The 25,465-nt window shown below is 45.1% G+C and overlaps 1 protein-coding gene across 3 annotated transcripts in view; it reads right to left on the bottom strand.

Annotated features, from left to right (window-relative positions):
* Positions 1–25,465, bottom strand: part of PRKAR1B (protein kinase cAMP-dependent type I regulatory subunit beta) — a 405,306-nt gene that overhangs the window by 85,675 nt on the left and 294,166 nt on the right. For all 3 annotated transcript variants that reach the window (XM_082260646.1, XM_082260647.1, XM_082260648.1), the window contains 2 exons: positions 24,620–24,778; positions 2,757–2,817 (listed from right to left, as the gene is read on the bottom strand). In XM_082260646.1, coding sequence (XP_082116772.1) covers positions 2,757–2,817; positions 24,620–24,778 — 220 coding nt within the window. The remainder of the gene's footprint in view (positions 1–2,756; positions 2,818–24,619; positions 24,779–25,465) is intronic.

Genomic DNA, 25,465 nt, shown 5'->3' with positions numbered 1-25,465 from the left:
GGGAATTTTAAGCTAGAGGACATTTGTGCCTGCAAATATCTGCATAAGCCCTAAAGCTAAAAGTGATATTAAAACCTTTTTTAAGCACTTTTATTTAACAGCTGGTGTATACAGCTTCTATATCTTTTTTTTCTTTCCTATGTTCCTGTTTAGGCTGGTGCCCTGCTCGCTGCCCCAGGATGCTTGTTTTGGTGTGGCTCCTTTCTTTTGCAGCATTATATGGAGCCATTGTCGCATGCAAAGACTAGAGCTGTGTCTTCCTACACTGCGTGCATCAATAGAAACATACAGGCCCATAGTCTAGGATGGCAAGGTTCTTCTCTACTCCTCCCTCCTCCTCTCCCATCCCTTCTTCATGCTAAAAGATTGACTCAAGACTTGCTCTGTCCTCTGTTAGGACAGGAAATTCAGGGAAGTAACAATGAAAGAGCAGAAGCCAGCAGCATTAAACTGCATTAAAAAAGTTACCTGCACATGCAGGGGTAAGAATTGTTTGCTGGGGAATGTTTATTTTGTGATCAATGTCTTAAAGCAGGCGTCTCAAACTGGTGGCCCTCCAACTGTTGCAGAACTACAATTCCCATAAGGCATTGCAAGGCTAACAGTTATAAGCATAACTCCCATAGGCAGAAGCAACGATAGGAGTTGTAGTTCCCCAACAGCTGGAGGGTGGCCAGTTGAGACCCCTGTCTTAAAGTGTAACTAAACCCATATCATAAAACATTTCAATATATTCTGTATTACATGCTGTTTATACTTACTCATTCACAATGAGATTTGTTTTCTGTATTCTGCAAAAAACCTGGCTGATCCTGTTGCTCTCTTTTTCACCATCTGTTCATGTCCCCAATTCAGGTAAGGATTTTGCAGCTGTTGTGGCGACTCTGCACATGCTCAATTTTTAGTGAGTTTCTATGCTGAGCATTTTCTCCCTATTACATCTGAGCAGCCCATGTGACTACAGAGTAACGCATGTGGGTGTATACACAATGGTAAATGACAGCCCACTCCCTCCCTCCTCCTCCATGCCCACTAACCAACTAAACACAATGGGGGTGGAATATTACATATAGATTAATGGTGGACTCATCTCACTTATTCTAAGACACAGGTTGTTGTTTCCTCAAAATAATAAAGGTTTGATTTCAAATATATATTTGTATGCCAATTTAAACCAGTTTATTGATATTATTTAATAATTTTCTGTATTACAAAGGCTTTTTTTTTTTTTTTTTTACAATGTGACCAGCAGCAGAGGACTAGAAGTTCCTTCTACTTATGTTTCCTTGCAGACAGGCTAGGAGAGAGCTAAGTCATGTGACAGCTGTATATCACATAGGAAAAAGGTACTTAGATGTTTTTTCATTAAAATAATACAATTTCCATCATCCGCATACAGAAAGAGGAGGGACAATGTAAATTAAACTCTTGTTAGCATAATTTTAACCACTTTAAGACTGCTCACATTGCTGCTACTGCAGCAACGCGGCAGCCATGGGTCTAGCGACGTAGATCTACGTCACCAGATTCCGCCCTCTCGCGGCGGCGCGTGCCATCCGAGTCTGTAAAAAAAAAAAAATGCCGGAGCGGATCGCAATACGGTCCGCTCTGTGTGAAAGAGGCCTAAAGGTTCTAGTTACGCTTCTGCATAGGATGAATGCCTATTATAAATAGACTCCTAGAGGGCAATTTCCATTTAACAGAGCCCCAAATAGTAATACAATCCTGATGGTGTTCAATCACCCCTAAATTTAAAAAAAATGTTTTGGCTGAACATCCATTTTAAGTTTACCGTGCAAAAAAATGTATAGAAGAAAGCAAATCTAAATTGGTTCTAAAGCCGTAGGTTTTTTTTTTTTTATCCTATGCATTAGGGTAAAAAAAAAAAAATTTCTGTGCTGCAGAATCGTGCCCCCACCTCGCAACACCCACTTATACTTACCTGAGCCCCATCTGGATCTAGCAGTGGCTCTCACAGCTCTCTCCCTCCTCACTGGGCAGACTGATAGCAGCAGGAGCCATTGGCTTTCACTGCTGTCAAACAAATCCTGTGATGAAGGACCAGGAGGCAGGGCTGAGCTGCGCTGTCTGTGTCAATAGGTGCAGACAGAGCAGCTCTGGAGCAAGCGTGCACGAGTACTCCTATAGCAAGTGGTTTTCTTGCTAGGAGACAGGACCTCAGGAGAAGAGGATCAGCAGGTAGGTATAAAGCAGGTACTTAGCAGATAGGTATAAAGTGTTTATTACTTTGAATAAAAAATTGAAGTTTTAATATCACTTTAAAAAATACCACATGAAGTTTAACATTTTTTTAAAATGAGTAACATGTACAAAAAAAAATAAATGCAGGGATTAAAAATGCATTGCTATTATTTTTAAAAGTAATGTGAAATAAAAATAAAAACACACTAAAAGAGCACAGTAAAAAACACCTGCTATTTTTTATCAGATCACCAAATATCGGTAATAATCCATGTTATTTAAGCAAGGCGAGCTGGATTATGCCCCCTCCTACTGGAAAAGCTTTGGATTCAGCACCCAGCTCTTCACACGTGTAAAATCATTTAGGTTTGGTGTATGAGATCAGATAGCTACCAAGAAAAACCCCAGGAACAGATGTGAGCTTACACGTACCAATAAAAGGACTAACATGCTGGACCCTCATCCAAGTTTATGTGGCTGCTGTGTGGTCTTATTGTAACTGAGCTTTCAAGGGCTCAAAGTGTTTTGTGCAACATTGTGGAAGAAATACTGACCCAAGATGGAGACCTTGCTCAGGAACTCTTCATACATCTTCCTCTTCCTCAACGTGGAGCCCTGTGACCAAGAGAAGAAACATATTTAAATAACTGTTGTCTTTATAAACATAGTCACCCCCCTTATATAACACTATAAAAAAATAATTACATTTTTATTAAGCTGGAATGTTTTTGCATTTTAAATGTTGCTTTTAAAATGCCTATCAAATTCAAATGCCTATTCAAAGACTTGAATATGTTGGAGGTTTTGAGCTGACTTATCTGTTCTGTTACATTAGTGTTACTGGGATGATGGTATTGTGATTTAAAGTTCACACATACTGTAAAGGCCCGTACACACTTGACGGAAATCGGACGAAATATCCTCCGATTTTTCTCTCTCTTGCTCAGCGTTCATAACCGTTTTTAGTTGACATTAGTTGACATAAGTGTTCGCGAAATTTCTTGTCCGATTTTTTTTTTTTGGGACATTTGTTCCTAGACTTCCGGGTTGTCAGCAAGTTCAGATCATGTGTGGTCTTTCGGGTTCCGATTTTTCACGGACGTACTGCATACACATTAAACGAAAATTGGTCGTCTGAGGACGGACAATAAAAATTTTGGTGTTTGTCCCTCCGTTTTTTTTCGTTGAAAATGTCGGCATCGGCTGCTGAAAGTTGTGTACACACTAGCCGAAAATCGTACAATTTCACCTCGGACGGGAATTTTCGGCAGATTTTCTACTAGTGTGTACCCCACTTAAGTATAAGATAGCAAAAGGAGACCCCCGTAAAGACATGCTATTGTTGCTTCTAGTATAAAAAATGAGAGCTACAACTGTATCCATCTACTACCTGTTCCTCTTCTATTAAATACCACACAGCGCAACTAATCAGAAATGATCTTTCACTGGTATGACTATAGCAAAGAAATGTCAGGTTGGTTGTTGTGGATTACGACTTTTCGCACAATAACATGTTTTTGCTTGGAGGGTCGCATTACTGGTTTCCAAATGTTTCAGCCCCATGTTTGTCTATGAAGAACATATCAAATACCAGAAGCTTATTTAATAACATGGGCTTCATAGCCTGGCCACCATGCACATATATGAGACAAGTGACCCGACCAGAAATAGGGCAGGAATGCTTTTACATTTTTTTAAAGCTACATAAGTAGATTAAAAGAACTGGATCTAGGACTACCCCCACACTAAGCCTTTTAAAACTACTTCAGGGCAGAAAAGGCATCAATGTATCACTCAGCAATTCTGATGGGATGAACTGACTACAATGAAAGGTGATACTTCTAGAATGAAAATATTGCTAGTAACTCATGAAATAAAATACTAGTACAACACTTTGTTAGAAATGTTTTGCATACATAAACTAACTTTTTAAGAAGCAGTGGTCATTATTAGAAACCTACACAATTTAATTGGGCAATTATACTGTTAAAGGCTGCAATATTGTTGGTGGTTAACCAAATGAAAGGTGCAGTCAGCACATATGCAGTTTTATTAGCTCAATCCCAGTGATATCAGGAAATAACTTTTCAAGGCTAGTCTTTTTGCAATATTTCAGTAAATGTTTACAAGCCATTACACTTGTTCAGTGAATGTAAGCACTTCAAGCAAACCAGGGCTTTCTGCATTGCTTTATATAATGGTGTCATTCTAATGGAGGACTGGGTTGACATAAATGCAGTGCTTCGTTTTCATTGTCCATTCTCTGAGTGTACTCTTCAGGTTTAGCACAGAACTACCTCTACTGACAAGGGTGCCCAAATCATAAGAATGACTCAGCAGAATCACAATATTTTTTGGTAGGTAAGTCAATGTACATACACTATCTCAAATAAGTATTTTACTGTATTCCTTGAGTTCATTGCTTATTAAGGGCCTCCTCCCCTATCTTAATCCACTGAATAAAAACATACAAAAAAAACGAAAAAGTTAGTTATTATACTTACCTTTCCCCTGGCTTCCGTACTGCATCATCATCCTTCCAACAAGGCCCCGGGAAATGCTGAGTACCCAGCACAGTGCAGTAGCATCTCCTTGAGATATTTAGGCTATTTGACATTCTCCAGCATTTTCTTAGAACAGCCATTCTTAACCAGGGTTCCTCCAGAAGTGGCAAGGGGCTCCTTGAACTGTGGTAAATTGACTTTCCATTTATTAGTGCCTGCATAATTCTTGGACCAAAGTCACTTGGCAGAGCTCATGGAATGTCATCAGTCATCTTTTTGGCTGTTTCTAAGGGTGGCATTCTGACCACCACTGTAAGGAGGGCATTATTTTTACTTACTACCACTCTAAGTTGCATTCTTCCTACTGACCCCCAATAAACTAGTTTGAGCAAGGGTTCCAGGAGACCTAAACATTTTTTTCAAGGGCTCCTCTTGCATAAAAAGGTTGAGAAAGCTTTTCATCACCTCACCTAGGTGGGGGATGTTTTTTTTCCACCACAGGTTTTCTTTTAGCTAGGGAAAGGGCCCTTACTGGATAAGTAGACCAGCCCATCTGTGATCTGTAAGTGGTACATCTACAACTGATTTATCCATCCAGAACCCCAGCTAAATCTGACAGATATTGAAATTAAATTCAGTTACTAAGCACTCCTATTGTACTGGGCAAAACAGAAAGGAGGAGATTTACTAAAAGTGGTGCACTCAAAATCTGGTGCGGCTGTGCATGGTAACCAATCAGCTTCTAACAATCAGCTTGTCCAATTAAATGTAGCTTCGGAAGTAAAACTGACAGTGGTGGCCATCCTCTCCCTGAGGTAATGGTGGCCCTGGGTGAAAACTGATGTTGCTGACTGTTAAAGATGGCTGCCATATTCTTTCTGAGGTAATGGTGGCCATGTGTGAGGCTGCCAACTAACTCTGGGATTGCTACTGACTGTTAAAGATGGCCGCTGTCCTCACCTAGCTTAACACACTCCTAGCTATAGACAAACCCTAGAAGCCAAAAATCTCTGGGGCTCATTTAAATGTGACAGAGCCTAGCTATATCCCCAGGGAAACTTTAGATGTGCCACAGCCTAGAAACAGTACATCCCAATGGTTCCTTTGGATGTGTCTGAGCCTAGAAACAGCGCACCCCCAGGGCTCCTTTAGATATGACATAGTCTAGGGGCAGCACATCCCTGGTGCTCCTTTAGATGTGTCTGAGCCTAGAAACAGCACTCCCCCCCCCCCCTTTTAGAAGTCACAGAGCATAGCTATATAAGCTTTGACAAGAAAATCTGGAAGCTGATTGGTTTCTATGCAGAGTTGCACCAGATATTGCACTCTCCAACTTTAGTAATCTAAAGGGCTGTTCCAGATTCCAGATTTGCATATTGTATATGGGATGATGTATTCCTCATGCAACTACATATTTTTTCTGGGCTTTCCATATCCAAGCATATATCTGCCTTTCTTTAAAGTTGCACCTAGCAGAACTTGATGGCCAACTCAATTAATTTGGCTACAGCTTGCAGGTACAGCTAGTGCCGGTTTGGGAGCAGCAGCAAATACTGAGCTCAGGCTTTGCAGTGTGAAGGTACAGTAACTGGAGTCACAAAGTCCGTATTTGCTGTCTACAAGGTAGCACACAGCTGCCCTATTGCTGACTAAGCTGTTTTTATATTTCTACAGTTATTCTTTCACACAGGCATGCTCCCAGGAGATGCTGGGATGCTGGGTATAGTGCTAACACTAAATATGGCTTGGGTCCGCACTTCTATGTACTGAGGCAAGTCATATGGCACCGTGTGAAGGCATCTATGAAACAGAGATTGCGATGTTAGATTATCTTCAAAGCTCTGCGGCATGATGGGGTAAGCTCTTCAGAAATCATGCCAAGCAAAAATACCATCCAAGCATCCAACATTCCTTGCCAAGTATCAACAAATCAGATCTATACCTAGAAAAGAGCGCTGACTGTATGCTACAGTCTGGAAAACGTTCTGATTATTCAGGAGGACTAAAAGCAAACACATTACAGTGTGCATATAGCTAAAACCTCTTCTTTAGTTTAGGGTGAGTTTAAAGTCTGGTTATTTTTGTTGTCTAAAGCTGGTCATACACTAGTTTAATTTTCTAATCATTAGTGGGGTCAAATCAATGTCCATTTTCAACAATGACAAGACGTTCAAAGGACCAGGATGGAAATGTTTTCATTCAGGAAAGTCCATTTACTCCAAAATCAAATTGTAAAAGCAGAAACAAGATTTAAAGAACTTTTTGAACAAAATTCCTCAAGTCATTAAAAGGACTGAGAATTTTTATACGGATGCTTATTTTAAAATCTAATAGTGTATGGAGAGCTACAGTGGGTACGGAAAGTATTCAGACCCCCTTAAATTTTTCACTCTTTGTTATATTGCAGCCATTTGCTAAAATCATTTAAGTTCATTCTTCTTTCTCATGAATGTACACATAGCACCCCATACTGACAGAAAAACACAGAATTGTTGACATTGTTGCAGATTTATTAAAAAAGAAAAACTGAAATATCACATGGTCCTAAGTATTCAGACCCTTTGCTCAGTATTTAGTAGAAGCCCCCTTTTGATCTAATACAGCCAGGAGTCTTTTTGGGAAAGATGCAACAAGTCTTTCACACCTGGATTTGGGGATCCTCTGCCATTCCTCCTTGCAGATCCTCTCCAGTTCTGTCAGGTTGGATGGTAAACGTTGGTGGACAGCCATTTTTAGGTCTCTCCAGAGATGCTCAATTGGGTTTAAGTCAGGGCTCTGGCTGGGCCATTCAAGAACAGTCACGGAGTTGTTGTGAAGCCACTCCTTTGTTATTTTAGCTGTGTGCTTAGGGTCATTGTCTTGTTGGAAGGTAAACCTTCGGCCCAGTCTGAGGTCCAGAGCACTCTGGAGAAGGTTTTTGTCCAGGATATCCCTGTACTTGGCCGCATTCATCTTTCCCTCAATTGCAACCAGTCGTCCTGTCCCTGCAGATGAAAAACACCCCCACAGCATGATGCTGCCACCACCATGCTTCACTGTTGGGACTGTATTGGACAGGTGATGAGCAGTGCCTGGTTTTCTCCACACATACCGCTTAGAATTAAGGCCAAAAAGTTCTATTTTGGTCTTATCAGACCAGAGAATCTTATTTCTCACCATCTTGGAGTCCTTTAGGTGTTTTTTAGCAAACTCCATGCGGGCTTTTATGTGTCTTACACTGAGGAGAGGCTTCCGTCGGGCCACTCTGCCATAAAGCCCTGACTGGTGGAGGGCTGCAGTGATGGTTGACTTTCTACAACTTTCTCCCATCTCCTGACTGCATCTCTGGAGCTCAGCCACAGTGATCTTTGGGTTCTTCTTTACCTCTCTCACCAAGGCTCTTCTCCCCCGATAGCTCAGTTTTGCCGGACGGCCAGCTCTAGGAAGGGTTCTGGTCGTCCCAAACGTCTTCCATTTGAGGATTATGGAGGCCACTGTGCTCTTAGGAACCTTAAGTGCAGCAGAAATCTTTTTGTAACCTTGGCCAGATCTGTGCCTTGCCACAATTCTGTCTCTGAGCTCTTCAGGCAGTTCCTTTGACCTCATGATTCTCATTTGCTCTGACATGCATTGTGATCTGGAAGGTCTTATATAGACAGGTGTGTGGCTTTCCTAATCAAGTCCAATCAGTATAATCAAACACAGCTGGACTCAAATGAAGGCGTAGAACCATCTCAAGGATGATCAGAAGAAATGGAAAGCACCTGAGTTAAATATATGAGTGTCATAGCAAAGGGTCTGAATACTTAGGACCATGTGATATTTTAGTTTTTCTTTTTTAATAAATCTGCAACAATGTCAACAATTCTGTGTTTTTCTGTCAGTATGTGTTGCTATGTGTACATTCATGAGGAAGAAGAATGAACTTAAATGATTTTAGCAAATGGCTGCAATATAACAAAGAGTGAAAAATTTAAGGGGGTCTGAATACTTTCCGTACCCACTGTATATTCCCACTAGGGAAATCTCTATTCACTTCCGGTCCCAAAGATGTAACAGGAAGTGAGAGGAAATCTACACTAGTGTTTTTGGAGTGCAACTAATTTGAAATTATCTATAAATTCTAATTCAAACATCAATATTTACTGCAAAACCGCCGACAGCTGAGTGCTACAGGGGAAAAGCCGAGATTTCTGCATCACTGAACCCTTCCCTCAGTCATATAACACTCCTTCTCACTGTCATTGCGGCGTTACTGCCACACTATTTATACTGACTGACCTGCAAGGTTCACTAATACAAAGGACCTCAAGCTGTGGCAAAAATACGATAATTTATTTTATCTTGTCTGGACTACCGTATTTTCCGGCGTATAAGACGACTGGGTGTAGAAGACGACCCCCCCTATTACATGATCTACCGGTAATACTTATACTTAGGTTACCTTGGAGATATTATACTCGGCGTATAAGACAACCTCCCATTTTTGGGGGATTTTTTTGAGGTTCAAAAGTAGTCTTATACGCCAGAAAATACAGTATATCACTTAAGCAGATTTAGGCTTGATTTTCAGTGGCTAGTCTTTAAAGCAGAGCTCCAGGCTCCTTCAGAAAAAAATAAAAGTCAGCAGCTACAAATACTGTAGCTGCTGCCTTTAATGTTACGACCTTTACCTGTCCAGGAATCCAGCGGTGTCTTCCCCTTAGCCGATTTTTCTATCGGCTCTCAGGTGCTGCCGCTGGCTATTCTGACCATATGCATGTCAATCATGGATAAATGAAGGCTAAATTGACCATTCTTGGCTAAAAATTATCTTCTGTAAGAAAATCTAAACATTAACCTGGGTAAACTGAACATATAATTTAAGCCCCCTTCACACCTTTCAGTTAATCGATGATATTTTGTGTGTTAACGTATGTTGTTTTAAGGCATTTTTTTTCTTCTGACTGTGTTGATGGGGGAATGCCTCCTGCAACGCTATTGTGGTCTGCCGGCAGGGGTCATGGAGAGTGTTCCCTGCCTGCAGAACAAAATGAATAATGCTAGCGGCTAAAGCCACCAGCAGTAATCGCATGCCAAAAATCCAACAGGCTGGTTTGACCCAAGTCGGCCGATGGATCAACTCAGGTACAATCAGCCTGCCCATACATAGATCAAAATTCATCGGGTCCCAGCTGATGCACCCAAATTTCAATCCATGTATGGCCAAGGCGTAGGGGGGCTATTCACACAGGAGATTACACACAAAATGTGTCCAGCCAGGATCACAACAATCACTGGCTGCATGAACAGTCACAAATAGCAACAACCGCTGACAGACTTTCACTGTATTGTGTGGGCTCAGCAGCCGCATCTATGCGCACATACCTAACCCTTCCAGCTGCAGGAAAACGCAGATTCTTGCTGCTGGAAATTGCAGTATTTGTAACTGCCCATGTGAATGGACCCTGAAGATCTGCCCCAGAGCCTTTTGCCCAATTGTCTTTACTCATCTTAAAGTGGTTTTAAAGGCAGAACGTTTTTTAACTTAATACATTCTATGCATTAAGATAAAAAAGCAATCTTTGTGCAGCAGCCTCCCTAATATTTACCTGAGGTTCATCTAGATCCAGCAATTATGCAGAAATGTCTCAGGCGCCCGGGACTCCCCTTGTTATACCTGAAGGGTTTCACATGTACTGTTACTTTAAGGCTGGCTCCACCCAGGAGTGATGACAAGGGTCAAGGGGCAAAGTGGCCATCTTAGAGACATGTAAGAGATGCATTGATATACTGAGCTGTCCTGTAATGCATGCTGGAGTGTACAGTGAGTCCTGAATAAACAACCGTTGTTCCAGGTCAGAGTCCTGTGTCTCCCACAACACGGAGAATATAACAGTGGCGACGAGGATGGGATTTACAAGGTTACTATCCGTGTGAGAAAAGAAAAGAAGAAAAAAAACTCTGAATTGTCAGCTGGATACAAACACCCACAGAGTCCAGCAGGAAAATGTCATTGATCGGGACATTAAGTGAATTTGATGGAGAACAGACAACCTGGAGTTTCTGGATTGAGAGACTGGAACAGTATTTTTGTGCAAATGCCATCCCAGGCGACAGGCAAGTAGCAGTATTTCTGACAGTGGTTGGTGCTAGGACATATGACACTCTTAGGGATCTCCTTTTCCCTGAAAAACCAGCAACTAAGACTTTGGCAGAGCTCCTGACACTGTTAGGGAATCACTTCCAGCCTAAACCACTAGAGATTGCAGAAAGATTCCGGTTCTATCAGCGGCAGCAGAAGCCGGGTGAAGATATTAAGGCTTATGTGCTCGCCCTTCACAGACTAGCCTCAACCTGTTCTTTTGGGGAGTACTTACCGACTGCACTGAGGGATAAGTTTGTCATGGGACTAAATAGTGAGTCTAGCCAAAAGAGACTGTTAACAGAGAAAGATCTTACCCTTACAAAGGTAACTGAGATAGCTTCAGTGATGGAAATGGCTGTGAAAGATACAGAGGCATTGAACCCCCAGAGCAGAAGGGAAGAGGTTAAAGAGGAAGTTTTCAGAACAGCAGTCAAGCCAACAGCAGCAAACTATAGACCCTCACCAAGCCGGGAGTCAGCTTGCTACCGTTGTGGGAATACAGACCATGATCACAAAGTCTGCCGGTTTAAGGATCAGCTCTGTCATAATTGTGGTAAGGCAGGCCATCTGAAACGAGTCTGCCGTAGTAAGATGGTGCGAAATAAACAACCTCTGAACACCAGGACAAAGGCATATATGGTGGGAAGATATACATCGTCATCTGAATCAGAGAATGAGGAAGTGCTCCACAGATTGGACATACATCATATGCATTCAGCACCCTCAGCAATGACTGTAGCGGTAACCGTGGAAGGAAAGAAATTCAAGATGGATGTAGATACAGGAGCAGCAGTTTCAGTTATCACCCAGAAACAATGGAGAAAACTTCTGATCCGAACAACTGTCCGTCCAACACCAATCAAACTGCAGACATACTCAAAGCAGATACTCCACCCACTGGGGTACGTGAAAGTACAGGTATCCTACAAGGGTCAGACGAAGAGAATGCCATTATATATCCTAGAACATGGGGGACCCCCTCTCTTTGGGAGAGACTCGATTGCTCACTTTGGCATGCCAGACATCGCCATAAACCCTTGCAACACCGTAACCATCCCATCAGGAGATAAAGAGGGATGGGTGGAATCCCTGAAACAGCGATTCCCACAAGTCTTTGATAACCATTTGGGGAAAATAAAGCATGACTGTGTGAGACTCAGGCTGAAACCCAATGCCCAGCCTAGGTTCTTCAAAGCTCGGACGGTACCTTTCGCACTCCGAGCAGGTGTGGAAGCTGAACTAAGCCGGCTGGAGGAACAAAGTGTCATCTCAAAGGTAGAGCACAGCGAGTTGGCATCACCAGTTGTACCAGTAAAAAAAGCAAATGGGGACTTGCGCATTTGTGGCGATTTCCGCATGGCACTAAATTCTCAACTGGAGATAGACCAGTATGCCCTACCCAGAGTAGATGACATTTTTGCCTCTCTTGCAGGAGGTCAAAAGTTCACCAAACTTGATCTCAGGCAAGTTTATTTACAGTTTGAGGTCCACCCTTCGTCCCGCAAGTTTCTAACCATCAACACTCACAAGGGACTGTATGAATACAATCGGATGGTGTTTGGTGTAGCCTCCACCCCTGCCATTTGGCAACGCAAAATGGATGAGATTTTGGTGGACATTCCTTTCACACAGTGCCTGTTAGATGACATGCTCATCACGGGCCTGACGGACCAGGAACACAAGCGGAACGTGGAGCTTGTGTTGGCGAGACTCCAAGAGCAGGGTTTAAAATTGAACTTGGCGAAATGCCAATTCATTGTACCTAAATTGGAGTTTTGTGGCCACCTTGTGGATGCAGAGGGTATACACACCACGGAAGCCAAAGTTGATGCTTTAGTAAAAGCTCCAGCCCCAACCAACGTCCAACAGCTGCGATCATACCTGGGCTTGATGAACTATTACCACAAATTCCTGCCAGATCTAGCACACACTTTGTTTCCGTTGAACAAGCTTTTGGAAAAACACTCCATATGGAACTGATCGGCTGCATGCCAACGTGCTTTTGAAGTTTCTAAGCAAAAGCTGTTGGCGTCACGCATGCTCGTGCACTATGACCTTCAAAGGCCTCTCACCTTGGTTTGTGATGCCTCACCCTATGGTGTAGGGGCTGTGCTATCTCACGTTTTACTAGATGGGTCAGAGAAACCAATGGCATTCGCCTCCAGGTCCTTGACAAAAGCAGAAAGCAATTACTCTCACATTGACAAAGAGGCTCTAGCGCTCATATGAGCAATTAAGAAGTTTCATCTTTACCTGTATGGTAGGGAATTCACCACACTGACTGATCATAAACCACTCCTTCAGATCTTTAGCCCTGACAAAGGCATCTCCCAGACAACTGCGGCCCATCTTCAATGCTATGCCCTATTCTTGGGAGCATATAGCTACAAAATCCAGTATCGCAGCCATGATGCCAAAGCTAATGCGGACGCCATGTCCCGTGTGACAAGGACATTAACAGACTCTTCTCCACCAGACAAGAGTTGTCGTTACACCAGCCTGTCCTTTCTGTCTTCTGAGGAGGTAGCAGCCCATACAGCCAAGGATACCTTCCTTAAGACAATACTCTCCTGGGTACGGTACGGTTGGCCTGCAACTGTCACACAGGATTATGAACCTTACTTCCGTAGGCGTCTGGAATTAACTGTGGCTGGAAACTGTGTTTTATGGGGAGACCGAGTGATCGTTCCACAGACCCTCCAGAGACACATTATGGACTTGCTACATACTAGTCATCCCGGGGGCACACGTATGAAACAAAAGGCCAGAGGCTATGTGTGGTGGCCGAACCTAAACTCAGATATCATGACATATGTGAATGCATGTGCTGGATGTGCACAAACTGCAAGAGACCCTCCTCGAGGGTGCGTCCAGCCCTGGACTTGGCCCACGGTTCCCTGGTTTCGCCTACACTTGGACTTTGCAGGCCCGATCAGAGGACACACCTTTTTGATCATTATTGATGCCCATTCAAAGTGGCCTGAGGTCATTCCTGTTACCCAGCTGACGACTAAGGCGACGATTTCCATACTGTTACATCTCGCTGCTATGTTTGGATACCCCAGAGAAATTGTCACAGACAACGGTGCACAATTCACAAGCCAGGAGTTTCAGAGTTTCCTGACTGCCCACAACATCAAACACAAGTTGACCGCACCTTTCCACCCGACTACAAATGGTCAAGCAGAAAGGTTTGTACAGACCTTCAAACGCTATTTCAAAGCTACTGTGGCTGCAAGTAAACAACAGTCCCTGTCACCCCAGCAGCTGGACTCCTTCCTTTCTGCTTACAGAACCACACCACATGCAACCACTGGGAAAACTCCAGCTGAACTTCTTTTGGGTCGGCAGCCATGGACTGTTTTGGACATGCTCCGCCCTCAAACGGTCCAGGAACATGTACGGCAGTCTCAAGACAAGAGGATCGAACGCGACGAGATTCCCCAGTTTACAGCCCAGCAAAAGGTATGGGCTCGATCATATGGCGCTTCCAACACTCGTTGGCTTCCTGCTATCGTCGCAGAGACTTTGGGACCCAAAATGTATAGGGTCTGCCTGGAAGATGGTTCCATTTGCAGATGGCATGCGGATCAATTGCGTCCTCGTTCTCAGCTGCCCGAATCCCTGACATCGGCTGCACCTCCAGTGTCTCAAGGATCTGCTCCTACCGGATCAGGAGGCATTGAGACTGATGCTTGGGGGGACTCTGAACTCAACTCCAACAGAGCCCTCCAGCCCTGGTCCAGAGGTCTGTTCACCCTCTGAGCTAGGGGATCCCCTCTTGGCCCCGCCGGTGTCCATTCCGGCCAGCCCTGCTTCCTCCGGCCCCGAGTCGCTGGGTGCCCGTCCTCAACGACGCTGTCGCCCTCCTGACCGGTTTCAGCTGCAAGAGCGGTTACGAGACTTTCGGCGGGCCCGCTGAAAGTGATCCGCTGCCATTTTCTCCCCGTAGCATCCCTGGAAGTTGTTCTCACATCCGGACGTGGAAGAAGCCATGTAAATCTCCTGAGTTGGAGGACTGTATTGGACAATTATTAGTTACTGTTTTATGCCTGTTCTCGTTTTGTTGTGTTTTTTTTTTTGTTTGTTTTTTTAGGAATGGATGGAAGGTGTTATACCTGAAGGGTTTTACATCTACTGTTACTTTAAGGCTGGCTCCACCCAGGAGTGATGACAAGGGTCAAGGGGCAAAGTGGCCATCTTAGAGACATGTAAGAGATGCATTGATATACTGAGCTGGAAATTGCAGTATTTGTAACTGCCCATGTGAATGGACCCTGAAGATCTGCCCCAGAGCCTTTTGCCCAATTGTCTTTACTCATCTTAAAGTGGTTTTAAAGGCAGAAAGTTTTTTAACTTAATACATTCTATGCATTAAGATAAAAAAGCCTTCTCTGTGCAGCAGCCTCCCTAATATTTACCTGAGGTTCATCTAGATCCAGCAATGTTGCAGAAATGTCTCAGGCGCCCGGGACTCCCCTTGTTATACCTGAAGGATTTCACATGTACTGTTACTTTAAGGCTTGCTCCACCCAGGAGTGATGACAAGGGTCAAGGGGCAAAGTGGCCATCTTAGAGACATGTAAGAGATGCATTGATATACTGAGCTGTCCTGTAATGCATGCTGGAGTGTACAGTGAGTCCTGAATAAACAACCGTTGTTCCAGGTCAGAGTCCTGTGTCTCTCACAACACGGAGAATATAACACCCCTTCTTATTGGCTGAGACAGCAGTGCGGGGCACCACTGGCGCCTGCTGCTGTCAATCAAAGTCAGTCAGCCAATGAGGAGAGGAAGGGGGCAGGGCCAGGCTGCAGCTCCATGTCTAAATGGACACAGGGAGCTGTGACTCGGCTCGGGTGCCCCTATAGCAAGCTGCTTGCTGTGGGGGCACTCAACAGGAGGGAGGGGCCAGGAGAACTGAAGAGGGAACCGAAAAGAGGAGGATATGGGCTGCTCTGTGCAAAACCACTGCACAGAGCAGGTAGGTATAACATGTTTGTTATTTTTAACAAAAAAAAACCACATGACTTTAGTATCACTTTAACCACTTGCCGACCGCTCCACCTAGATTTACAGTGGCAGGGCGGCTCGGCTGCGCATAATTATGTAGATCTCCCGTGCTCCCGGTGATTAGTCACAGCGGGAGCCGGGCCGCAGGCGGAGCGGGCACGATTGCCGCTGGCCTCCCGCGATCTTCAAAGAAACTGGCAGGAGAGCCGCCTGCCTATGTAAACAAAGCAGGCAGCTCTCCTGTCAGACAGGCACGATGAGATTGTGTGTCTCAGCTAAGCTGAAACACCGATCTCTGTGTGCCTGTCACAGAGCCCCCCCCACAGTTAGTAAGCACAATTTAGGAGCACACTTAACCCCTTGATCACCCCGAGCATTAACCCCTTCCCCGCCAGTGTCATTTATACAGTAACAGTGCATATTATTTGGCACTGATCACTGTATTGGTGTCACTGGTCCCTTAGTGTCAGATTTGTCCGCCGCAATGTCCCAGTCCCGCTAAAAATCGCTGATTGCCGCCATTACTAATAAAAACAACAACAAAAAAAAGCACAAAAATCTATCTTATAGTTTGTAAACTTTTGCGCAAACCGATTATTATATGCTTTTTGGGATTTTTTTTTTTGTAGCAGAATACAAATTGACCTAACTTGGTAGAAAATTTTGATTTTTAAATTTTTTTTTATTGGGAATATTTTGTAGCGGTAAGTAAAAAAATATAGTTTATTTTTTCAAAATTGTCGCTATTTTGCTGTTTATAGCGCAAAATCTAAAAACCACAGAGGTGATCAAATACCACCAAAAGAAAGCTCTATTTGGGGGGAAAAAAAGGACATCAATTGTATTTGGGTACAGTGTCGCGCAATTGTTAGTTAAAGCAAGTGCCGAATCGCAATTAAAATGGCCTGGTCATTAAGGGGGTAAAACCTTCCGGGGCTGAAGTGGTTAAAGACCAAGACCTACCTTCTGACCAGACAGAAGCGGTTGTGCATGTTGCACAGTAGTGTAAATCTCAGGACTGGATAGACATAAACACTCAGTGTTACTCTCAATCATTCAGCAGGTAAAACAGTCCGTATATCTGTATTTTACCCATTTGTCTCACTGTTTGCCTGGAGTTGAGCTTTAAGTGAAAATATATTAGCAGTAATCAAGGTACAGACTATGTACACATCTACTAAATAATGATATAAAAAATAGAAATAATATCCACATTCAGCCCTGCACATGTTAAGCACCTAATGAATTAACCATCCAGTCACCTGCATGGTAGTCTGGAGTGCGAACGTCTGTGATTAATTTCATGTTTTTGAACTTCTGGCCACCTGTACAACCACATTTTGCATTTCAAGGCAAGTTAAACAACACAACTAATGAGAGCCAGGAAAACCTCTCGTGTTTAGTGCGTATAGTGCTGTAACTGATGACAAAATGAGGTCTTCGTTCGGTGTCAGCAGTAAGGGAGGCCAGGTTTCTGATTACCGGTAAGTTAACATAGCAGTTTGATGAATAGGCCCCTGTGTCCTGGTTCAAGAAGAGGCTAATGGCAGCCGTAGACGAGTCTGATAAGTGAACCGCTCGCTTGTTTGCAGGGGATTTAATGCAGTAATTTTGTGACATAGTTTTCACTGCTATTTGCAGATTGAGAGCATACTAGCAGGATTCAGGGCTCCACGGTGACTACGGCACCTCAGATTCCTCTCCCTTCTGCTGATAATGCCGCTCTGGTCTGCTGTGCCAGCCACAGAAATTTCAGACCTACCAGGCTATTTATAACACATTTAGCATGAAATGTTCATGTGCTGCAACAGCATTGTGATTATGCTAAGTGGAAATGATCTTTATGGCTTCGCTTTTCCGCACGCAGCATGTGCCTCGACACTTGAATGGACAATTTTGATTAACAATGAACAGTACATACTTTTGCTAGACTATCAAATGGTCTGTCCACCCATCGCGAACAGGTTTTAAGTTGATTTTGGCAGGGTAACTCGTGTATTAACTTCCTATAACCCTTGGGGTCTGAGGCTGAGAGATTTCTGTAATGGCGATCCTACATCTGCCAATCTGTCAAGCCCAAAAGAAAGGGTCTTCACTACTGGATTGTCTGGTTATTTGCATTACAGAGACTAAAAAATTAAGTTTAATACTCCTGCTGCACTGTGGAAAGTCACATGAAGAACTATTTACTACAGTTCCTGGGAGATTTACATGGTCAGCCCATCATATATTGTGAAAAGCACAGAACTGTAAACACTAAATTTAAGCTGGCCAATGACCTCAAGAATTTGTTCAAATAGTCATTCGAAAGAAATGGGATTTTTGATTTACTGTAAAATCCATTTCTCTGATGTTCATTGACGGACACAGCTCCTGATCTTCATAACCATTAGGTTATACTGCCCCCTATAGGAGTAGGACATTAGGCAGAAAAAGAATCTGGCTAGGCCTATGGGTAGTCCCAGGGGGTACACTCCCTCTCTCTGCTATAGGTAATCAGTTTTGTTACAAGCAGTGTCAGATGAATTACAACTCCACAGAGGGGTGGGTGCTGTGTCCGGCAATAAACATCAGCGAAATGGATTTTACGGTAAGTCAAAAATATAATTTTCTCTTTCGCTCACTGACGGATAAAGCTCCTGATCTTCATAACCATTGGGAAGTCCCAAAGCAATGTTAAACATGAGGGGTGGGAACAGCAGAAAAAAAATCCCTAAGCTAAACAGTAGCCAACCAGGCAACAGGAGCTCAACCAAAACAACTGGAGCCCACCTGAAAAAAACAATGAACCCTCAAAGAGGATCAGGTCCTCTAAACAGCAGCTTGCAAAACCTTGAGGCCAAAAGAAGCATCCGCAGATGCCAATACATCCACTTTATAGAACTTTGTGAAAGTGTGCACCGACGACCAGGTGGCTGCCTTGCAAGCCTGTGTCACTGACACCTGATAATGGAAGGCCCTGGAGGCACTAAATGCTTGAGTAGAGTGCGCCTTGACAGGGAAAGTAGAAACCTGACCCCTGATGAAATAGGCCTGAACAACCGTCTGTCTGGTCCATCTGGAAATGGTCCCAGAGGAAGCGGACAACCCTTTCCAAGGCCCATTCATGAACACAAATAGCGAGTCTGACTTCCTAAAAGACTCTGTAGCTGCCAGGTACACCCTAATCGCCCGGATCCAAGGCATGCAAAACAATTTCCTTCTGATGTTTTGGCCTGGGACACAGGGAAGGCAACACAATGTCTTCATTCAAATATAAAATCAGAGACAACCTTTGGAAGGAACGATGGACAGGAGCTAAAATCCCGCCAATTCCGACACCCTGCGCACACAGGTGAAAGCAACCAAAAAGGCCACCTTCTGGGACAGCATAAGCAGGGGAATCTTCCGAAGATTCTCAAAGGGAGGCCTCTGGGGGACAGAGCACCAAATTGAGGTCCAAAGGCGGTAACGAAGACCGCACTGGAGGAGCCAAGTGCCGAACTCCCTGAAGAAAAGTATGCACCAGGGAGTGTGTGATCAAGGGCCATTAAAAGAAGACCGCTAAGGCCGACACCTGGCCCTTGATCGTACTCAAGGCCAGTTTTTGCTCAACCCCCCGTTGAAGGAAAGTCAAGATCCAAGCCACCGAAAAAGAACGAGGATGAACCCCAAGAGACTCACACCACGCAACGTACATCTCCCACGTACGATGGTAGATCTTCCTAGAAGTAGATTTCCTAGCTTTTAACAGCGCTGGAATCACCGACTCAGACAAGCCTCTATCTATCAGCACCTGGTGTTCAACAGCTAAACCGTCAAAGCCAGCGACTGTAAAGCAGGATGGAAGATTGGTCCTTGGGACAGCAGATCCACCCTGAGAGGAAACGTCTAAGGAATGTTGGTGACCACCCGCACCAGATTAGCGTACCAAGCCTGGAGAGGCCAGACTGGAGCCACTAAGATGACCGGAATCCCTTCTACCTCGATCCTGCATAGAAGTCCTGGCAGAAGCTTGAGAGGAGGGAAGGCATAAATCAGACGATACTGACCCCACAGGGCCACCAGCGCATCTGTGGTGTCCCCCAGAGGATCCCGTGACCAAGCCACAAACCTCTGCACCTCTCTGTTGAGCAGGGACGCCAACAGATCCACCTCGGGGGAAGCACCACCCGAGACACAAATGATGAAATGCCTCTGGATGAAGGGACTACTCCCCTTGGTCCAACGCCAGCCGACTGAGGTAATCCACCTGCCAGTTTTCCACCCCAGGAATATGTACGGCAGAGAGGACTGGAACGAACCGTTCTGTCCACCTTAGAATTCCAGCTACCTCCAGAGCCACCAGGACACTCTTTATGCCCCCTTGGTGATTGACTTAAGCCAACGCCGTGGCATTGTCCAATTGAATGCGCACTGGACATCCCTGAAGACAATCCGTTCAATGGTCCAGGCACAGTCTGATCACTCGGAGTTCCAAGACATTGATCGGTAGTCTCGACCCCCTGAGTGCCCAGATCCCCTGAGCAGAATTTTTGCGGAGGATGCCTCCCCAGCCGGACAGGCTGGCATCCGTGGTGACAACTGTCCAATAAAGAGGAGGAAGGATTTGCCCAGCCGAAGCGCCAGATAACAAAGCCACCATATCAGGAACTCCTTCGTTCCCCGGCTCAGCCGGATCTGAGACTGGGGAGTCTTGTCCCGTTTGGCCAGAATCTCGCTTTGCAGGGACCTCGTATGGAACTGTGCAAACCAGATGGCCTCGAAGGTAGACACCATCAGGCCCAGCACCCGCTTGCAAGTCCGGAGGGATGATCATCTGCAGGACAGCAGGAGACGAAGTGCAGCCTGCAATTTCTGGAGTTTGTCCAGAGGAAGGAGCACTCTGGCTAAGGCCGAGTCCAAATTTAGACCCAGATAGTCCAGCTTCGTGGACGGAACCACAGAAGACTTCTGAAAATTCAGAATCCAGCTGAACTCTCTCAGAATTCGTATTGTGATTTCCAGGTTTTCCACCATAGCAGTAAGACACTCTGCTCACAGAAGAAAGTCGTCCAAGTAACCAAGTACTGTGATCCCCCATTAGGGTAACAATGCTAGCACCGGGGCTAACACTTTTGTGAAGACCCGAGGAGCAAGGAGGCAAGACCAAAGGGTAACACCAAAAACTGATAATTGCTCCTCTCCCACAGCAAAGCGGAGGAAGCGCTGGTGACCAACACATATTGGTATGTGAAGGTAAGCATCCTTGAAGTCGATAGAGGTAAGAAAATCCACCTGATGCAGTAATGCCACCACCATGCTAATGCACTCCATCCTGAACTTCTGCACCCGCATAAAGCAGTTCAGTGCCTTGAGGTCCAGGATTGGATGCACCTTGCCTTCCTTCCTGAGAGCTGTAAACAGGTTTAAGTAAAAACCCTGAAAACGTTCAGAAGTCGGAACTGGGACAATCACCCCTTGAAGCAACAGGTCTTGTACTGCTCCAAATAGACCCTGTAAATGGTCCGGGACAGGCGAAAGTTGGAAGGAAAGAACCTTGCCAGGGGACAAGAGTGAAACTTGATCTTGTAGCTGGATGGAATTACTTTGTCGATCCACTTGTCTTGTACAAGGGAAGTCTACGGGTCCAGAAACCAAAGAAGACGTCCCCCCACCCCCGGTACAGGTGAGGGCACACCCTCATGCTGAAGGAGACTTGTCCACGGGTCTGGAGAAGCCCGCTCTCAGCTTGCCAGACCAGGTTTGTTTGGATCCTCCAGAGGAGGTCCTGAAAGGCTTTGAGCCCTTGTCAGTCGCCCCTAAGGGACGAAAAAACTTCTTATGAGACGAGAAGGAGGGCCTCCATCTACAAAGAGGTTCCTTGCCCTTAGTAGCCTGCTGAAGAAAAGCACTCTTTCCCCCTGTGAGACCTTTAATGATGTCATTGAGAGTAGCCCCAAACAGGAGATCCCCTTAAAAGGGGAGATCAGTCAAGGCCTTTTTAGAAGTCTGGTCCGCAGACCACCATTTTAGCCAAAAAACACGCCAAAGGACCACTTCCAAAACAGAGAGCCGAGCCACTAGGGGAGCCGCATCCAAAGAGGCATCACAGATAAACTGCAGCCCCTAGACCAGCTGGTCCGCAAGCAAAGCAAAGGCAAGGGGGAGCTGTTCTCCCTCCAGGTCATGGCATAAAAGCTTAGCCCACTCGGTCAGAGTTGGCCAGGTCACTTGGTCAGAGTTTGCGACACCAGGGAATACTGGCTTCAGTCCTGAACCAGCCAGAGTGTACATATCACGGGCCACAGCCTCTGCCTTCATGTCAGCAGGATTGGTCGTCCCCACTCTTTAGCGACAATTCTGTCAAAATAGGTGGGGAAAGGAAACACCTTTGCCGCTCTAGATGGCTTGTGAGTGCCAAAGGGAACCTGCGCCTCTGTCGCTCCATCTTCAAGGTCTCACGCACAAATACAACCAGTGTTTCCACCAGCGCCTTTCTGTGCGCGGTTGCAGATGTGGGGGAATCATCCTCACTATCTGAGGATTCCGGGTGCGTGGTCGCAGACCCAGCAGGTTGACCCACGTCTGCAGCGGCCGAATCAGATTTAGGATCTGATAAGACAGATGAGACAGGCGAAGGCGGGCGGCGCTTTTTTGCAAACCTGTCTCTCGAAAACCACCTCCACCTGGGACACAAAGGACTCCAGGACCGCCGTCAGTGCATCGATGGATGGTTGGGACCCGGAGGGCCCCGCAGCCTCAGAGAGGGGATCAGGTGGGAAGATGTGCTCCAAAGCTCCCACCACAGAAATCAGAAATCACAGGGCTCCACTGTCATGGCCGCTGCTATTTTAAATGGCAAACCACCCTAAAATGGCCACCGGACTACACAAACATGGCCGCAGTGCATAGAAACACACAGGTTACAGCAAAAAGGAGCCTCCACCAGGTACAACCCCTCTGCGCACAGCTGATTGCCCGGTCGCAGGTGGCGCACCCCCCCCCCCGGCCCCAAAAGCCAGCATAGCTTCCTGACCCCCCCAGGAGGTGGACCAGACCACCCGCACAGCTCAGCATAAGAGGAGGGGGGTAGGATGGGGGACAGATGAAAGGGGGGTGTCTGAAAGGAAGGAGGGGAACCCAGGGGTCTGACCGTCCCAAGGAGGGGCCCACATCCACCCCAAAACTCTCCAGGAGAGAGAGAGGGGGGACAGCTACTCACCATACCAGGAACCAAGCGGGTACCGCACCAGACAGAACCCCTCGCTATCGAAATGGGGGGCTGTCGGCCAGGAGGAACGCAGTCGTATGCTACCTCATGAGGCATTTAACTCGCAGGCCAGTGGGGCTATGTCACGGCCAACCTAGAGCGGAGCTGAGGTCTGCGCGCACTCGCTGGCCAGACTTGGGTGACCACTGGATCTAGATTATCTAGCCCATCGCCCAGTCCAGCAGTTGATTGTAGATCTCACAGGAAAAAAACAGGAGAAAAAAATTCTATCTAATAAGAAAAAAATTTGCAGAACCAGAGATTCCAGCAAGGAACTTACTCCTGACTTCGCCTAGGCAGCTCGAGCGGAAGTTCTCCTCTCTCCCTCCCTCCCTGCAATCTTCTGGGACACATCAGAGGTCCCAGAAATTGACTGACCAGTGCGCACCTGGCTGTGAAGCCGCAAGCTGTCACACCCGGGTGCCCACACTAGAGATGCTGGCGCCACCGAGAGGAGAGGGCAAGGAGCGAGTCTTCGGGCGGCCGCATCGCTGGATCCTGGGACAGGTAAGTGTGCGTCTATTAAAAGTCAGCAGATACACTTTTTGTAGCTGCTGACTTTTAACTTTTTGTAGCTGCTGACTTTTAATAAACAAAAAACGAGTGGAACTCCGCTTTAAGAAAAAAAAACTTTGCACACCTTTTGTTTTGATGCACCTGGAATGTATTTAACTGATTTAAACTGAAAGTTCAGTTGGGCTTTAATCTTTATTTAGGTTTAGGACCACTTTCATTCCTATTTTTGAAAAAACTGCAAAGCGTTATCGCCCCAGAGTAGCAAGAGGTGAACTCACAGAGTTCACCCAGTGCTGATAATTTCATTATGGATAGGTGCTGGTAGACTGATGTAGTAATGGATTCTTTTATCATTAAGGGACCTATATGATGAGAACTCCTGTTGCAATTAGTTAGTAGCTCTAGCTCTTCTGGGCCAAGTTTGCTCACTACTCTTGTGCCAGCAAATAGCGTCATCATTCTTCTTCTGCCATTTCCATAAAATAACATTAAAGCCCAACTCCAGCCAAAATTTTTTTTAAGTTTTAGATAGAGTAGAAAGGTTAAGAACTTGTGTCTATTTTACCACTGCATTGTCCCCCCCCCCCCCACCTGTCTATTTGGTAAGTTTGTGATAGGACAAGAGAGGGGAAACCTCCTAAATGGTAAAGGACAGTAATTAATACATTTTTTAGTGAAATGGAAATGTGTTAGAAGCCTAGTTAGGTTTTTATTTCTTTCTATGCCCGGGTTTCCTCTCACTTCCTGACCAGACAATGGCTGCTCGAGAGAACAGAAAATGTTATGAGATCCTCCTAAAGGGGATAGAGGTCATTTTTGAACTTGACATAGGTTCTAACCCTCCTAAAAAACTAAAAAAATGTTTTGGATGGAATTAGGCTTTAAAGAAAAAATCAGAAAGAAGAGCAATCACGCTTGTGATAGCCAGTGGCACCATAAAAAACAAAAACTATGGGTACATTTGCCATATTCTCCTGAATGCACTTTCATGCTAGTTAAGTTTTACCAGACTATTTTGATATATAAACAAGCGCCAAAGCAAACTCACCATAAGTATACGTCTATAGCTGTCCCGATCGATGCCCCATAGTTTAAGATCTGTTTTGGCCTTGACCGTGGCAGCTCTAGGGGTACCGTAGATAAGTGCAAGCTCCCCAAAGCTGCCACCTTCTCCGATGCTGGTTACCCACTCTCCATTCACATAGACCTAGACAAGGTTAGAAAAAAAAAAAGGGTTAACGAGCAGGAAATTGTTTGCTTTTAGCCCATGTCTTCAGTTATCTCAAAACCTATTAATAATCCCCTTTCTAATGGTTTGAGGAAAAGAATAGAAGCACAAACAATAGGATAATAGTTTCCTCACTTGGTCACAAAAGCTTTGACAACCTACTTTGAGGATCAAGTTTCAGGGCTTGCTGCTCTAGCACAATGGATGCATTTAGTCCTGGGAAATTTCAGCTCCTGTAGCTTACTGGGCCCAGGTTATTTTTTTCCTGGACTTGGACGCTCATGGAATTGACAAGCAGAACTGTCAAAACTGTGACCTTTTATTACACCTGTCAAACCTGAAAGCAGGGAAATGTGTTGATGGCTATAATGAGGGTCGCAGGGGAAATGCAGCCCGGTGAATTGGGAAGGAAAGGCTGAGGTGGTCTTTGATAAGACATGTCCTTTGTCCCTTCCAGTCTAATTCCAAGCGTAAAACGTTTTGCCTTCCAGCCGTTTTTTTTTTTTTTCCTAAGTCACCAATCTCATGGGAAAACCTCTTGAGAAAAGAGCTGTCAATGTGTTTATTTGAAAATAGCACCTTAGTGTTTTTATTTACATCTAAATGTTTGCTACAAGTCCTATGTGAAGAACATGGACATGTTTGTCCTGGATTGGAGACCAGATC

Source organism: Pelophylax lessonae, assembly GCF_965119305.1.
Source record: "Pelophylax lessonae genome assembly, chromosome: 6".
NCBI lineage: Eukaryota > Metazoa > Chordata > Amphibia > Anura > Ranidae > Pelophylax > Pelophylax lessonae.
This window is presented reverse-complemented; position numbering and strand designations above follow the sequence as displayed.